We start from the raw sequence: 17,390 nt of genomic DNA, 5'->3' as shown, positions 1-17,390 counted from the left end.
AGTGCTTGGTAGATAGTAAGTGCTCAAGTCATATTAGTTTTTATTACTGTGGGCATAAGCACATGTATGCCTATGTGTGTTTGTATGTTTATGACCTCCTCCCCCTGCAGCCTCAGTGATGGGATTCACATGGGTGTTTTGCACTACAAAACTGCGGTCCCACTAGTAATTCCAGGGTCTGGAACGCATGGACTGCCCTCCAGGAGGTGGCAGCCTCCCAGCTCAGGGAAAATGGGGCACCCAGCTGTGAGCCCGTCTAATGCTCTGTCACTGTGTGGTAGGAGAACCCGAGTTACCACCTACACAGGTCTTGACTAATTCCTCAAAATCTGACTGATCTAAATGGACCCATAAGTACCCTCCGAGCCCCTCTTGTTTTGGAAGGTACTAGCTGGCGCTGATATACAGTCATGGCTTTTGCCTTCATGGTGTTCTATCCTCAGAGTCTAGACGAAAACACTGAGACACAAAAGAGAAGAGAAAGAAACAGGGAGAGGGAGAGAAAAAGCAAAAGGAAACAGGGAGAGGGAGTCCAGGGTGGACTCCCTGCTCTGGAGCTCCTTTGCTGCCAGTTTCCTGTCATCAGCCAATAGGGCAAGAGGCTGGACTGTCTGGCCAGAGCCTAGACCTTGGCCCATAGCCTGTGTTTAAGCTGACTATTGTGTGACTAGTAATTCCAATAGCTATTGGCCATGAAAGTGGCTGAGACCCCTCCAGGGGGTCCTCTGACCTTCTCCTGCTGAGGGGTCCCTTTTGAAGCATTAATGGAGCTATTCCAACTTGCTCCTCTGCCTGCCTACCTGCATGTGAGCTCCAGGAGGGGAGGGCCCCAGCCCCTCGCCCACTGGCTTCACTGGCCATTGCCCACTCCTTCCCACTGGCTGGGTCCTTGTATTTCCATTGGCCAGGTTCTTCTAGCTCAGGGATTTCCCCACACACACACCGTTAACTCACCTGCATACTTCCTCTGACCATTCCTCTGCTACATGACCCAGCAACTTCTAAAGTCTTTCGTCTACACGCTCATGAAGCGTTTGCTGTGTGGGTAGGGCTTTGCAGCCACAGGACACCAAGAACATGTTTTCAGGAGAAGGAGAATGAAGCAAAAGGGCGGGGTGGCAGAAGAGGGGAGAAAGGGAGACTGGAGCTGAAGAAATCTGCCTTCCTATGATGGGGTGAAAGGAGAGCATGCCGGCTCTAAAAGATGGAGAGCAAGATGTTTGGAAGGTGGAGGCAGGGGCAGGTGGTTCTGGCTTTTATGTACTGAAGAGCACTTAGCCCTCCCATGGAAGGCTTAATGACCTCCTGAGTTGGCATTGGTTTCTTCCATTGTTCAGGCAAAGAAATCAAGGGTCAGTCAGTTATAGAATCTGCCTAAAGTCCCACCACTAAACAGAGGAGAAATGTGGAGAGGCTTGAATGTATCCCAAGATGTATGGGTTGCCTATGCTCACTGGCTATCAGACTGTGAGATGTCACCACAGGTCCCAAGGGGGTCTCAGGACTGAGAGGGGATAGCCCTTGCCTGGGCCAGGGCTGGGTAGAGTGGACCACTAATGGGGGATGTGGCTAGATGGGACAACTCTGTTAATGTGACCTGGAAGACACAGTCTTGCAGCAATAGGGACAGTCACCAGCTGACCTCTTGAAGGCTCCACCTGAGGTTTCAGGCCTGGAAGAAGGTGTCTCAGCTGCGGTGGGAGCTGGCCAGCTGCTGCCAGTCATGCGTCCCACTTCTGAAAGATCAGAACTCTGTGTTTGTTCCTCTGTTTGTGGACTGCATGTTCCAGGCCAAAGGGAAGTGGGGCAGGGAGAATGAAAATATCTCTGAGTCCTTATAGATTTCCTTTTATTCGGGGAAAGTCACTTAATCCTAGCTGAATCCCCACACAATGGGTGGCTCCATTCCTGGCTCTAAACAATGCAAAGCCAAGAAGCTGCTTCCTCTGGGACATTTTGGCCTTGTCCCCTTGCAGCTCCATGAGTCTAAGCAAGGTCAGCAGTGACACCTGGTAAAATTAGAAGCAGCACTCACATCCAGCTATGGTTTAAAAGAAGCCAGGCCCTGGAAGTGGTAAGAACTATTATTAAAAAAAAAAAAAAAATTGAAGCAGCAAGAGACATCAGGCCTGCTGGGCTGCATTCTAGCTCTCCTGCATCCATTTCAGCATCTCTTTGTTCCTCTCCAGGTGCCCCCCAGAGCTGAGAAGAAATGGTGGATTTCCCAGTCTTCCCGGACTTCTCCCAGGGAGTTCCTCTGCCCAGCAGTGTCTTCTTCCTCACCCATCTCCTTCTTCTCCTCCAGCCCGGAGAGCTGAACTCAGGTAGTTGTCAAACCTGCAGCCCAGCCAGCCAGGCCATGAGCACCTCAGCTTCTGCCCACCCTCCTACCTGGTGCTCCCAAGGCTGAGATCTACAGCCTGCCAGGCCATGTCAGGTGCTCACTCCCACATAGAAGGTGTAGCTTCTGAAGGGCAGGAAGGACCTCAGGCTCAACATCTCTCATGAAAGAAACAGCCAAAAGAGAGTATAAACTAATTATGCAAATGCAATTCTCTGATTCCCTGAGCTGGAAACCAGGGATACCAAAATGACCAGGCTCATCCCAGGTCCTCAAGAAGGTCAAGGGAGGGGGACAGACATGACATAAAAGGTGTTCAGCTGTATGGCTGCAAGAGAAATATATCCAAAGATCTGTGAGCACAGCTAAGAGAGAAATTTGTTTTCCAGAAAGCCAAGAAGAACCCTAGAGAGGAGGTACTGTTTGAGTAGACCCCTGAAGGAGACATAATTTCCAGGAAGATGACAGATGGAGGGTAAACTGAGGCAGTTCATGCTCCCAGGAAGAGGGCCAGGCATGAAGTGTGGTGGAAGAGACAGCTTGAGAGATCCTGGAAAGGGAAGCTGGAAGGGAGGGTGTTGGGGTTATTCCCAGTGGGCAACAAGATGTCTCAAATGGAGTGAACAACAACAACAACAACAAAACACTGCCATGTTCTATGAGCTAAGTGAAGGATGGGAGGGATCCATGAAGGGGAAGCTTTGGGAATGGGTTTTAGCTGAGCTTGAAAGGAAGAAAAGGAGGTACAAGAAAAGGCAAAGCCAGGGGGTACCTGGTGGCTCAGTTGGTTGAACATCTGCCTTTGGCTCCGGTGGTGATCCCAGGGTCCTGGGATCAAGTCCCACGTTGGGCTCTCTGCTCAGCAGGGGTGTGGCGGGGGGGGGTGTCTGCTTCTCCCTCTCCCTCTGCACCTCCTAGCTGCTGCTCTTGCGCGCAGGGTCTCTCTCTCTCAAATAAATAAAAAAACCTTTAAAAAAAAGCAAGCAAGCAAGAAAGAAAAGGTGAAGTCAGAAGATTGAGGGCAACATCCTGAGTGACAGGAAACAGCACAGGCAAAGGAACTGCAACAGGAATAGCAACTCTCATGGGACTTGCAGAAAACAGGGAGTAGAGGAGCCACGTGGAGGCACCATTTAAGAGGATGATCAAATAAAAAAAATTCTACTAAATAAAAATCTTGAAGACAAGATTTGGCTTTTAGATAGAAAAACCCATGAAGCAAGGAGCCCCATAGATTATATTAATATACTTTGCTATTAACAGAAACTGTCCATGTGCATTATAAAAGATTAGAAAATCAGGCAAGGAAAAAACAAGAAAATATCTATTCCCATCATGCAGAAATTACCACCATCAACCATTTGGTATATCTCATTTTGGACCTTTCTTTTCTGCACATGTTTTTATGCAAACATGTCATTTTGTAATCAAATAAGAGAATAGTGTATGTATTGTTTTGAAACTTGCTTTTTTTTTGTCAAAGATTCCTTTTCATTTGATATCTTGGCCATATTTACATAACTGTCCCCAAAACAACATTTACAGCTGGTTGGTTCAAACCAATTACTAGTCCAGCACCACACATTGTATCTGGTTGTAATATCCTTTGTGTATATTTTAACCTGGCATCTTCATGACAATTACTTGTTCAAGAAGCCAAGCCAATTGTCTTGCCAAGTGTCTTTTTGTCATTTGAATGGCTTACTGTATGTAGATTCCTGAGCTGCAAAGGAATGTGATAAAAGCTTACCTTGGATGAGAGCTGATTTCGGCTGTCATTCTGGCTTCTCGTCCTAGAGGAGGTCAGGGTGGTGGGCCCTGGGGAGCCCATCCTGGCACTCGTGGGAGAAGAGGTGGAGTTCTCGTGCCACCTGTCACCATACCTGGATGCCGAGGATATGGAGATCCGCTGGTTCCGGAGTCAGACCTCTGATGTGGTGCACCTGTACCAGGGGCGACAAGAGCTTCACAGCCAGCAAATGGCGCAGTTCCGGAACAGGACCAAACTCATCAAGGATTATATCATGGATGGTAGCGTGAACTTGCAGCTCCGTGGTGTCATTCCTGCCGATGAGGGCCTGTATGGGTGCCGTTTCCTCTCCAGCAACTTCTCCAGGGAAGCGGTCTGGGAGCTGGAAGTAGCAGGTATGACCTGGCCAAAGAGACAGAGTAAAGGGTCCATCTGGATAGAGCTGCTTTGCTCAAGAATAGACAGAGAAATGCAGAAAAGGGGAAAACATATCTAATTTTAAAAAACCATCAAAAAGGAAGATTCATTACAAAATGAACAAAGTAAATGTTCAAAAAAAAGATATACAAATGGCCCTTAAACATATAAAAAGATGATCACCCTTACCCATCATGAAAGAAAAGCAAATTAAAGTTACACTGAGATGAAACTCTTTTTTACCTCTGAGATTGGCAAAAACTCAACAGTTTGATCATACACCCATGGTGGAACTGTGGGGAAGCAGGCCTTCTGCTTTGTACCCTGGTGATGGGAAGCAAAGCAAAGCTCCAGTGCATGGGAATTTGGCAATAGCTAACAGGACTGCCTATACATCTACCATTTGAACTGCAACCCCACCTCTAGGAGTTTACCCTGAAGATAAGCTTCCCACAGCTCCAATATGAAAAGGGTGTCCATATAAGTTTAATCTTTGTAGCATCATTTGTAATTGTACAACAGTGGAATCCCTAAACATCTAAGCAAAGGGGTTGAGTATGGTCCATCATACAATGGAGTGATCCACACTATGCACCTGAAAATATGGGGAGGTGCTCTAGGAACTGATGAGTGATTTCTAGGATGTTGGTAAGAGAAAACAGCAAGGTGCAAAAGAGGTTCTATAGTATGTAAACTTTGGTGTAAAAAAAAAGAAACGTTGCACAAAAGAAACACAGGAAGGATGCACTAGGAACTAATGAACTAATGAAACTGGAACTAATGAAATTAGTTACCTAAGGGAGAGGAGAGAGCAGTGGATGGGAAGGATGGAGAAAGGTCTGGGACTTTCCTGATGTACATTTTTTACAGTATTGTTCTTTAACCATATCAATGTTTTGCATATTCAAAATATGAAGTTAGCTCCACAGGTTGGAGACATGAAAGAGTGTGTGTGACACAGGCACCTGAACTCTGGATTCAAGAGAGACAGAGGACAATCTATGAAAATGTGGGGTGGGATTTATCTTTACTTCAGGGGACTGTCTCTTGCATAATTGACTAAATGCCAGTAGCCCTTCTGGCCAAATGAACCCCCACAATATTTCCAAATGTCCCTCATGGGTTCTACTGTCCCCATGTCCCGCCTGCCACCACCAATTTAGACTGTCATTTATAGCCCACAGTTGGGGGTTGTGAGCCCACATGTGTGTTAAGATCAGTCACAGTTTGTGATACCTTATAATGACTGCAGACATTGCATGGTGGCATGAACTTCATGTACAACTTCTGGGAGGGAGCCTGATCTTTCCCACTCTTCCTGCCTCTCCCAGGGCTGGGCTCAGACCCTCACATCTCCCTCGAGGGCTTCAAGAAGGGAGACGTTCAGCTGAGGTGCAGCTCCAGTGGTTGGTACCCCAAACCCCAGGCTCAGTGGAAAGATCATAAAGGACAGTGCCTGCCTCCAGAGATGGAAGCCATTGTCCAGGATGCCCGGGGCCTGTTTGATCTGGAAACATCTGTGGTTGTCCAAGGAGGTTCCCACAGCAATGTGTCTTGCTCCATCCAGAACTCTCTCCTGCTCCAGAAGAAAGAGTTCACCATCCAGATAGCAGGTTAGTAGATGCTGACTAACCCTCATCTTCTTACCCACCATGTCCTTCATGTGCATTGTTCCAAAGGCCGTCTAAAAGAGCACAATGGTACTGGGGCCTGGTTATCTCTGGGGTGAACTGACCTAGACACCTGAAAAGTCAGCACTTTGGATATCAGGAAACTACTGAGAGTACAACAGCTTACCACTCACCCAAACAGTATGCTGTGGAGGCCCCAGGGAATCAATATTATACACCAAAGGCTCTGCCCTAAAACCCAGAAACTCCTCATTAGAGGTCATCATGAGAGCCCATGTGTTCCTAATTTCATCCCTCAAATGATATTTATAAGTAATGTGGCCCAAACCATTGCCCTCAGGTTGACATTCCTGTGGGGGAAACACAAACAAAAGAGTGAATTATATTGTAAGATTAGAAGATGTAAGGTGCTGTACAGAAATACAAAGTAGGGAAGGATGCTAAGGTGTGGTGGGGTGTGCATGTGGATTTAAAAGTGGTAGGTTAGGAAAGAAGATAGTTAGGCAATGAGTTGAAGGGTGAGGCCATTATCTAGGACCAAAGTCTTATCATGAGGCACAAACTGAAGGATCTGATGTTCGTGACTATTTTAAGTCCTGAGGATAAACCTAACCTATGGGTCATTCTTCACATTGGTACAAATCAATAGTTATATTACAGTTGGCCCTTGAACAATTCAGGGGGTTAAGGATGCTGACCACCCTCTGCCCTGAGCATTTGAAAATCCACGTATAACTTTTGACTCCCCAAAACTTAACTACTAATAATATACTGTTGACTGCTAACAGAAATAGAAGCTTAACACAGATTTTATGTATGTATTATATGCTGTATTCTTACAATCAGGTAAACCAGAGAAAATAAAATATTATTTAAAAAAAAAACCATAAGGAGGAGAGGATCTTGGGAAAATGGTGGAGTAGGAGGACCCTGAGCTCATCCTGTCCCACATTCACTAGATATCAACCACATCCAAGTCAATAAACCAGACAGCAATCCGAAGATTGGCAGAACGAACTCTACAACTCAATATAGAGAAGAAGCTGCAGCTGAAATGTTAGGAAGGTCAAAAAGGCAGAGGGAGGCTGTGTGCACAGAGAAGGCAGAAAAATGGGCCCTCACACCAGGGAGTTGACCCAGGGAAGACTATTTCCCACAACGTATGTCATTAAAAACTACACAGGGTGCATTCTGTAAGTTTGTAAAAATAGTGGGATTTGGAGCCTGGAGCTTTTAAAAGTCAGCTGAGTCAGCACTGGGTGAGCTGGGAGGGTGAGTGACTGCTGGGTCACTGCCTTTAGAGAGATAGCAGCCTGCACAGAGAGGCAATATAAAAAAGGCAATTTACACAAAGCTGGGGTAAACAGGAGTCAGATCTGTTCATCCTGATTTCAGAGAGTGTTGGGGGACTTCTCTAAAAATAAGGGAGCTGGCAGGTGCCATTTTCCTCCCCCGACCCCAGCATAAACATGGAGCCACCTATGGGAGGTGGGGCTGCAGACACTTATAGTCTTGACCCAGCGTTCAGGGCAAATTTTGTTAAAGCTGCACATGCACCCTGCCCAGACAACAGGTGCATAGCTGCTACAGCACCCCCTGCCCAGCTGCAGTGCAATGCCCAGCCATGCACCACCAGCCACCCTCACATGCCAGGCCCAGCTGCATGTCATCGTCGAGCATTGAGACCAGCCTTGTACCCCCACCAGACTGGCAAGGGTCCCCGGCCACCACAGTGCTTTAGGAGATCTGGCATTGGACTAGTGGCCCAATCAAATATTACTAATACCACCACCACACTCCCAAGTTCCCCAGTGGGCACACTCCCTCAGAGCTAGCATGCCTGTGTCCCACTAACATCACAGACAGCAAATTCAGCCACCACAGGAAGAGAATGAGGGTAGACAACTACATTGAAAAGAAAAGTGACTCAGACACAACAGCAAGACATAAGTAAAAAACATAGAATGATTTGCTAAAGTGCCAGTTCCTGGTAAACAGGGGACACTTTCTTGCAAGGCACTCCAGGACCTACTCTTCTTAAAGTCACTACTTTCAAAAGCAGAAAATGTTCTTAACACACAGAATAGACACAGAGAGGCAGAGAAAATGGGGAGACAGAGAAATTTATCACAAATGAGAGAATGAGATAAGGCCAGGGTAGATCTAAGTGAAACAGATGCAAGTATCATGTACATTAGAGAATTTAAAGCAATGATCATAAGGATACTAACTGGACTTGAGAAAAGACTGGAGGACATGGCTGAGACACTTAACAGAGAGATAAGGAAAAACATAGCAGAGGGCACAAGATATGAAAACATTACTTTGAATGTAAATGGACCAAACATTCCAATCAAAAGACATAGGATGACAGAATGGATAAAAAACAAGACCCATCTCTATGCTGCCTACAGGAGATCTGTTTTAGACCTAAAGGCACCTGCACATTGAAAGTGAGGGGATGGAGAAACATCTATCATGCAAATGGATGTTAAAAGAAAATTGGAGCAATGACATTTACATTGGAAAAAGTAGACTTTAAAACAAAGACTGTAAAAAGAGACAAAGGACACTATTAAATAATAAAGGGGTCTAACCAAGAAGAAGATATAACAATTGTACAAATTTATGTACCCAACATAGGAGCACACAAATAGATGAATGGTTAATAATAAACACAAAAGAACTCATTGATACAATAATAGTAGGGGACATTAACACCCCACTTATATCAATGGACAGATCACCTAAACAGAAAATCAACAAGGAAATAAGAGCTTTGAATGACACACTGGACCAGATGGACTTAACAGATGTATTCAGAACATTCCATCCTAAAAGAGCAGAATACATATTCTTTTTAAGTACACACAGAACATTCTCCAGAATAGATCACATATTAGCACACAAAAAACCTCAACAAATTCAAGAAGATTGAAATTGCACCACCTGTCTTTTCTGACCACAATGCCATGAAACTTGAAGTCAACAAGACAAAATCTGGAAAGAACACAAACACATGGAGATCAAATAACATGCTATTAGGCAATGAATGGGTCAACCAGGAAATCGAAGAAGAACTTAAAAAATACATGGAAACAAATGAAAATGAAAACACAACAGTCTAAAACCTCTGGGATGCAGCGGAAGTGGATCTAAGAGGGAAGTACATAGCAAGACAGGCCTACTCCAAGAAGAAAGAGAAAGCTCAAAGGTAATGATTTCACCTTGCACCTAAAGGAGCTAAAGAAAGAACAAACAAAGCTGAAAACCAGCTGAAGGAAGGAAATACTAAAGACTAGAGGAAAAATAAATGATATGGAAACTACAAACAAAATAGAAAAGATACTCAACATCACTGGTCATCAGAGAAATGCAAATCAAAACTACAATGAGATATCACCTCCCACCTGTCAGAATGGCTTAAAATCAACAAAACAAGATTGTAACAACAGGTGTTGTCGAGGATGCAGAGAAAGGGGAACCCTCTTGCACTGTTGGTGGCAATACAAACTGGTGCAGCTGCTCTGGAAAACAGTAGGGAGGTTCCTGAAAAAGTTAAAAATAGAAATACCTTATTATCTTATAAGTGTTCTACTAGGTATTCACCCAAAGAATATAAGAACACTAATTTGAAGGGGTACCTGCACCCTGATGTTTATAGCAGCATTATTTGCAATAGTCAGAATATGGAAGGAACCCAAATATCCATCAACTGATGAGTGGATAAAGAAGTGGTATATACATATACACACACACACACAATGGAATATTATCAGCCATAAAAAGAATGAAATCTTGCCATTTACAACACCATGGGTGGAGCTAGAGATATTATGCTAGGCAAATGTAAGCAAAAGTATTATGCTAAGTCCGAGAAAGACAAATACCATATGATTTCACTCATATGTGGAATTTAAGAAACAACACAAATGAACAAAGAGAAATAAAATAAGAGAGAGGGAGAGAGAGAAACCAAGAAACAATCTCTTAACTGATGGTTACCAGAGGGGAGGTCGATCCGGGAGATGGGTTAAAGAGGTGATGGGGATTGAGGAGCATCTGGGTGATGCATGGAAGAATTGAATCACTATATTGCACACCTGAAACTGATATTACACTATATGTTAACTAACTGGAATTATATAAAAAAATACATCTATATGGACCCACACAGTTTAAATCTGTGTTGTTCAAGGGTCAACTGTATAATAACAGAAAGAAATCTGACCCTTCTAAATGATAACTTGCCATTGGGTAAGAGGACTCAAGAACACCACACGCCACACATACTTCATTGAAAATTTACTGTGTCATTGGAGTGGTCATTTGGGCTAGCTAATTGTGTTATCCAAGGAAAAATAAAACGTCTTAAATCTCTGTGACAAGCACATAGTCACAACTTGGAGCCAGGCACCTGAAACCCCCAATGAGATAGGACATAGGGACACTTTCTTCTTGATGTTTACATTTCAAAGAAATGTCTCTGAACTCCTTAAGAAAAACATTCCTGGGTTGGAAGCTAGCAAAAGCTTATTTAGCTTTCAAAAACATTTACATATATTTCAAAGGGATAGAGAAAGGATTTTTTTTTTTTTAGTTTTACGAAGGAAAGAAAAGGGAAAAAGAGGGAGTCTGTTTCCAAATCCAATTATTTCTTTTTTGATTTGCATTTATCCTTTTCAAAGGATGTGGTTCACGTGGATATCTGTGAGGAGTACATTCAGGTAGAGGGGACAGCAAGTGCAAAGTTCCTGCACTGAGAATGGGGCCGCCTATGGCCACTAGGGGAGTAGGAAGGAGGCAGGAGAAGCTTGAACAAAGGGACAACGTCGAGGGTAGCATCTCAGGGAGGCATTGAACCCGGAGCTCTTGCTCTTAACCTGTAGGTCAGAGCTTGGCAAACCATCTGTAGTGAAGGACCAATCCCTTGTGGCCCAATATTTGGGTACAAGACAATAAAAATGCACTACTAGAAAAATTAAACTGAAAAAGGAAAAATGAACCACATAATGCTAAGTGAAATTAGCCAGACACCAAAAGACAAATATTGTTTGATTCACTTATAGGGAGGTACCTACAGTAGTCAAATTCATAGATGCAAAGTGGAATAGAAGTTTCCAGTTGCTGGAAGCTGAGGTGGGTGGGGAGCGGGAAATGGGGAGTTAGTATTCAATGGGTAGAATTTCAGTTTGGGAAGACCACCATCTGAATATGGATGGTGATGATGAGCCACAACATGAAAGTAACTTAATGCCATTGAATTGTACCTTTAAAAATGGTTAAAATGGTAAATTTTATGTTATATATTTTACTACAATAAAAAAGAGAAAAATATATTTTTAAAAAGACCACTGAGATAAAACCACCACTTTTAAAATAACAATACGTTAAATTGCCACATGAGTTTCTAGAGTTACTTTCCGATTTGCACGTATCTCTTTGCCGACTGGCCCCTGTCGGAGGGAGCCTGGGCCACATGCTGCCTTAGGGCAAAGCCTCCCCAGTGAGCCAATTCTTCCAAAGGTGTGATGATGAGAAGTAAAAGTGTTTGCAAGAAGCGGAAAATGACTTGTGGGTTTGACTGTGGGGGTAGAGAGCAAAAATTCACTGGTTTTCGGACACCAATGCCTTCGATTTTTGTATTCTTCAGAAATAGGACAATTGTGGGGAAAATTTAGGGCGGGGTTGGGGGGGCAGGGCCATGGTCACATAAATTCAAAAGCTGGGGGTTTGGGTGGGGTCCATCAGCCCCTTCCTTCCAGATCCTTCAGTTTGTATTTTCCCGGTTGCTGCTAAGCAAGTTCAGAGTCCGCCACTATTCCTCAGGGTCCTCCCTGCGGAGAGCGTGGGTGCGGCCGCTCTCGTGCCCATTTTACAGATTGCTCTGGTGCTGCCCACGAGGTTTAACGCCTGCCAACTTGGAAGGATTTCCGGCACGCTGGGTCCAGAATAGGCTTGTCCCTTAAGTGTTTGGTGGCGCCTAAAGCGAGACAACTCCCTGTGAGGTGTTTTCCAGACGCCTTTTTACCCGGAAGCTCCCCTTGGAAGAGGGCTTTCCTCGGGACTCTGGTTGGACTGCCTCTCCTCCTGGCTGCCCTCATGACGCTGGCGCTGTACTTCCTTCAGAAGCAACGGAGGTGCCAAGGTACAGGGCAGGCTGTTTGGGGCGGGGGTGTCTCCCGCCTGGCGCGGGCTCTGCTGGGGAGAAGAAGGGGGCACGCAAGAGGCGCGATCCTGCGGGAACGCGCTGCGAGTGGGGGTGGAACGCGCACTGGAAGGTCGAGCACTCACCCTCACCTATGCGCCCCTTCCTTCGATCTTTCAGAAAATCTGAGGAAGCAGGCTGAGAAGGACAAAGGTAAGCAGGGAAAGAGGCAAGAGGCGCACTCTTTGCCCGCTTCCCTAAGTAGCACAAAGTGGTGGGGGGCGGGGGAGTTTGCTGGGTCGGGGAGGCGAGTACTTCAGACCCGGGGCACTTGGGATCAGGACGGAGACGCAGAGTGGCGGAGGTTTGCTCAGCCACTTCCCCTGCCACGGAACCCACTCTTCCAACGCATGCAGCCGGTCCTGGTGGCCCAGAACGCACCGGGTCGAGTCTGTGCGCTTTAGGGAAGTGAAGCCTCAGTATTCATCAATTGAGATTTTTTTCTCTTTTCTTCGTGTTTTTTTTTTTTTTTTTTCTTTTTTCTTTTCTCCAGAGAGACTCACAGCAGAGCTGGGTAAGTTCTGGGTGCCACTCCCACAGTGCTGGGTGCGGACTAGTGGGGTAACCCTGTGCGTGCGCTGCGGAAAGTGTTCAGTAGCTTTAGGCTCTCAGGGGAGAGGGATGGATGGCAACAATCTAATTCTAAATCCATCCTTCTGCACCTCCCACCGCTCCACTCCCACACGATTCATGGTGCAGCTGCCAAGGAGGTCTGACTTCAGACCCCCGAAAAACCCTGCCTGCCCCTTTCCTGCAAATTATCGATTTGGTTACAATTCCATCATTAAACGTTTACTCCCACTGGTTCATCTTCCTAGGATTTCTTTCTCTTTTTAACGCGAATGCCACTGGGAAGGAAGGCAACTTTAATTTGCACCAAAATGTGACTAATTTATCAGGTTTGCTTTTCTCCCCGGGGACTCAAGACCCTGAACCTGTGGGCTGTGTGTGTCTGTACGGAGGAGGGGAGAGTAAAGCCAAAGGAAGGGGGGCATTGAGGAAAAAGCTACCATGGGGGCAGGTGGGGTGGGGGAGACCTCAAGAACCACCTTGTATGCCCCAGTAAAACTCCAGATGAATTTATGAGGTTAGAGAAGCTTGTCCTGTAGTCCACCTAGTCCTGCGGAAGGCCAACTATAAAAAGTAATTAACACTATAGATTAAATTAGTGTACAGTGTTGCCTTTCCCGTGAGGGATTATTTTTTTAAGTTTTTATTTTAATTCCAGTTAGTTAACATACAGTGTAATATTAGTTTTACATGTACAAAATGCCGATTCCACACCTTCATTCATCACCCTGTACTTTAACAGACAAGTGCACTCCTTAATCCCCATCACCTATTTAACCCATCCCCCCACCCACCTCCCCTCTAGTGACCATCTATAATTAAGTCTGTTTCTTGATTTGTCATTCTCTCTATATATATATTTTCCCCCTTTGTTTTTTTTTTTGTTTCTTAAATTCCACATGAGTGAAATCATATGGTATTTGTCTTTCTGTCTTATTTCCCTTAGCATTATACTCTCTAGTCTCCTAGTTCCATCCATGATGTTGCAAATGGCAAGATTTCATTTTTTATGGCTTAGTAATATTCCATTATATACATACATGTATATAATGTATATATATATATGTGTGTGTATATATATATATATATATATATATGTATATACCACATCTTGTTTATCCATTCATCAGTTGATGTACACTTGGGCTGCTTCCACATTTTGGCTATTGTAAATAATACTGGTATAAACATTGGGGTATATGTATCCCCTTCAACTCGTGTTCTTGTATCCTTTGGGTAAATACCCAGTAGTGCCATTGCTGGATCATAAGGTAGTTCTATTTTTAACGTTTTGAAGAACCTCCATACTGTTTTCAGGAGTGGCTGCACCAGTTTGCATTCCCACCCACAATGCAAGAGGGTTTCTTTTTCTCCACAGCCTCACCTGTTTTTTCTTGTATTGTTGATTTTAGCCATTCTGACAGGTGGGAGATGAATCTTATTGTAGATTTGTTCTCCATTTCCCTGATGATAAGTGATGATGAGTGTTTTTTCACGTGTCTGTTGGCCATCTGTATGTCTTCTTTGGAAAAATGTGGGCTTTTTTTGCTTTCTGTCCATTTTTAAATTGGATTATTTGTTTTTAGGGTGTTGAGTTTTGTAAGTTCTTTTTAGATTTTGGATACTAACCCTTTATCAGATATGTGATTTGCAAGTATCTTTTCTTATTCAGTAGGTTGCCTTTTAGTTTTGTTGTCTCCTATGCTGTGCAGATGCTTTTAATTTGATGAAGTCCCAAAAGTTTGATTTTGCTTTTATTTACTTTGACTCAGGAGACCTATCTAGAAGAAGTTGCTAAGGTCTATGTCAAAGAAGTTACTGCCAATGTTTTCTTCAAGCATTTCTTTGGTTTCCTGACACATATTTAGGTCTCTCATCCATTTTGAATTTATTTTTGTGTATGGTGTAAGAAAATGGTCCGGTTTCATTTTTTTGCATGTTGCTGTCCAGTTTCCCCAACACCATTTATTGAAGAGACTGTGTTTTTCCCATTGGATATTCTTTCCTGCTTTGTCAAAGATTAATGGACTGTGTAGTTATGGGTTCATTTCTGGGTTTTCTATTCTGTTCCATTGATTTTTGTGCCAGTACCAAACTGTTTTGATTACAACAATTTGTATTAGACCTTAAAGTCCAGAATTATGCTGCCTCCAGCTTTGCTTTTCCTTTTCAAGATGGCTTTCTTTGGCTATTCAGAGTCTTTTGTGGTTCCATACAAATTTTAGAACTGTTTGTACTAGTGCTGTGAATAAAAGCTGTTGGTATTTTGATAAGGATTGCATTAAATGTGTAGATTGATTTGGGTAATATAGATATTTTAACAATATTTGTTCTTCCAATCCATGAGCATGAAATATCTTTCCATTTCTTTGTGTCATCTTCAATTTCTTTCATCGGTGTATTAAAGTTTTCAGAGAACAGGTCTTTCACCTCTTTGGTTAGATTTATTCCTAGGTATCTTATTGTTTTGGGTGCAGTTGTAAGTGGGATTGTTTCCTTAATTTCTCTCTCTGCTTTTTTACTGTTGGTGTATTGAAATACAACAGATTTCTGTACTGTGATTTTTGTATCCTGTAACTTTGCTGAATTTGTCTATCAGTTTTAGCAGGTTTTTGGTGGACTCCTTTGGGTTTTCTATATAAAGTATCACGTCATCTGTGAATGGTGAAAGTTTGATTTCTTCCTTGCCAATTTGGATTCCTTTTATTTCTTTTTTGTTGTCTGCTTGCTGAGGCTAGGATATCTAATATTATGTTAAATAACAGTGGTGAGAGTGGACATCCCTGCCTTGTTCCTGACCATTGAGGAAAAGTTCTCACTTTTTCTCCATTAAGGATGATATCAGCTCTGCGTTTTTCCTAGGTGGCCTTTATTATGTTGAGGTATGTTCCCTCTAAACCTACTTAGTTGAGGGTTTTTGTCATGAATCACTGTTGTACTTTGTCTTTCTGTATCTATTGAAATGATCATATGGTTTTTACTCTTTCTCTTATTGATGTGATGTATCACACTGATTGACTATAGATGTTGAACCACTCTTGCAGCCCAGGAATAAGTCCCACTTGATCATGGTGAATGATTTTTTTAATGTATTGTTGGATTCAGTTTGTTAGGATTTTGTTCAGGTTTTTTGCATCTGTGTTCATCAGGGGCTTTGGCATGTTCAGCTCTCTCTGTGTCTCTCTTTTGGTATCTTTATCTGGTTTTGGTGTTGGGGTAATGCTGGCCTCACAGAATGAATTACTTTTTCTATTTTTTAAAATAGTTGGGGAAAAGTAGTATTAACTCATCTTTAAATGTTTGGTAGAAGGACGCCTGGGTGGCTCAGTTGGTTAAGCGACTGCCTTCGGCTCAGGTCATGATCCTGGAGTCCCGGGATCAAGTCCCACATCGGGCTCCCTGCTCAGCAGGGAGTCTGCTTCTCCCTCTGACCCTCTTCCCTCTTGTGCTCTCTATCTCTCATTCTCTCTCTCTCAAATAAATAAATAAAATCTTAAAAAAAAAGTAGATGTTTGGTTGAATTGACCTGTGAAGCCATCTGGTCCTGAACTTTTTTGTTCATTGGGAGTTTTTTTTTAATTTAAAACCAATTAATTAACATAACAGTGTATTATTAGTTTCAGAGGTAGAGTTTAGTGATTCATCAGGTGGATATAACACCCAGTGCTCATTCCATCAAGTGCCCTCTTTAATGCCCATCACCCCCCGTTCCTTCCTTCCAGCAAACCTCAATTTGTTTCCTACAGTTAAGAGTCACTAATGGTTTTGCCTCCCTCTCTGATTTCATCTTATTTTATTTTTCCCTCCCTTCCCCTATATTCATCTGTTCTGTTTCTTTTTTTTTTTTTTAAGATTTTTATTTATTTATTTAACAAAGATAGAGAGCACAAGTAGGCAGAGCGGCAGATAGGGAGAGGGAGAAGCAGGCTCTCCGCCGAGCAGGGAGCCCGATGTGGGGCTTGATCCCAGGACTCTGGGATCATGACCTGAGCTGAAGGCAGACACTTAACTGAGCCACTCAGGCACCCCCATCTGTTTTGTTTCTTAAATTCCACATATGAGTGAAATCATATGGTTTTTGTCTTTCTCTGACAGACTTATTTCACTTAGCATAATACCCTCTAGTTCCATCCACATCATTGCAAATGGTAAGATTTCATTCTTTCTGATGGCTGAGTAATATTCCATTGTAGATACATACCACCTCTTCTTTATCCACTCATCTGTCGATGGACATCTCAGCTGTTTCCATAGTTTGGTTACTGTGGACATTGCTGCTATAAACATTGAGATGCAGGTGGCCCTTTGAATCTTTGTGATTCCATAAATACCTAGTAGTGCAATTGCCAGGTCATAGGGTAGCTCTATTTTTAACTTTTTGAGGAACCTCCATACTGTTTTCCAGAGTGGCTGCACCAGTTTGCATTCCCACCAACAGTGTAAGAGGGATTCCCTTTCTCCGCATCCTCGCCA

At 43.5% G+C, this 17,390-nt stretch overlaps 1 protein-coding gene across 2 annotated transcripts in view; it reads left to right on the top strand.

The window, feature by feature from the left end:
- The window catches only part of BTNL9 (butyrophilin like 9), a 30,568-nt gene that overhangs the window by 1,793 nt on the left and 11,385 nt on the right, over positions 1 to 17,390 (top strand). For both annotated transcript variants that reach the window (XM_027605297.1, XM_027605296.1), the window contains exons 2-7: positions 2,190 to 2,324; positions 4,139 to 4,486; positions 5,840 to 6,121; positions 12,159 to 12,287; positions 12,468 to 12,500; positions 12,841 to 12,861. In XM_027605297.1, the coding sequence (XP_027461098.1) occupies positions 2,213 to 2,324; positions 4,139 to 4,486; positions 5,840 to 6,121; positions 12,159 to 12,287; positions 12,468 to 12,500; positions 12,841 to 12,861 (925 nt within the window). In that variant the 5' untranslated portion in view covers positions 2,190 to 2,212. The remainder of the gene's footprint in view (positions 1 to 2,189; positions 2,325 to 4,138; positions 4,487 to 5,839; positions 6,122 to 12,158; positions 12,288 to 12,467; positions 12,501 to 12,840; positions 12,862 to 17,390) is intronic.

The sequence above is a fragment of the Zalophus californianus genome, chromosome 5, assembly GCF_009762305.2.
Source record: "Zalophus californianus isolate mZalCal1 chromosome 5, mZalCal1.pri.v2, whole genome shotgun sequence".
Lineage (NCBI taxonomy): Eukaryota > Metazoa > Chordata > Mammalia > Carnivora > Otariidae > Zalophus > Zalophus californianus.
Note: the sequence above shows the minus strand (reverse complement) of the source record. Positions and strands in the feature narration are given on the sequence as shown.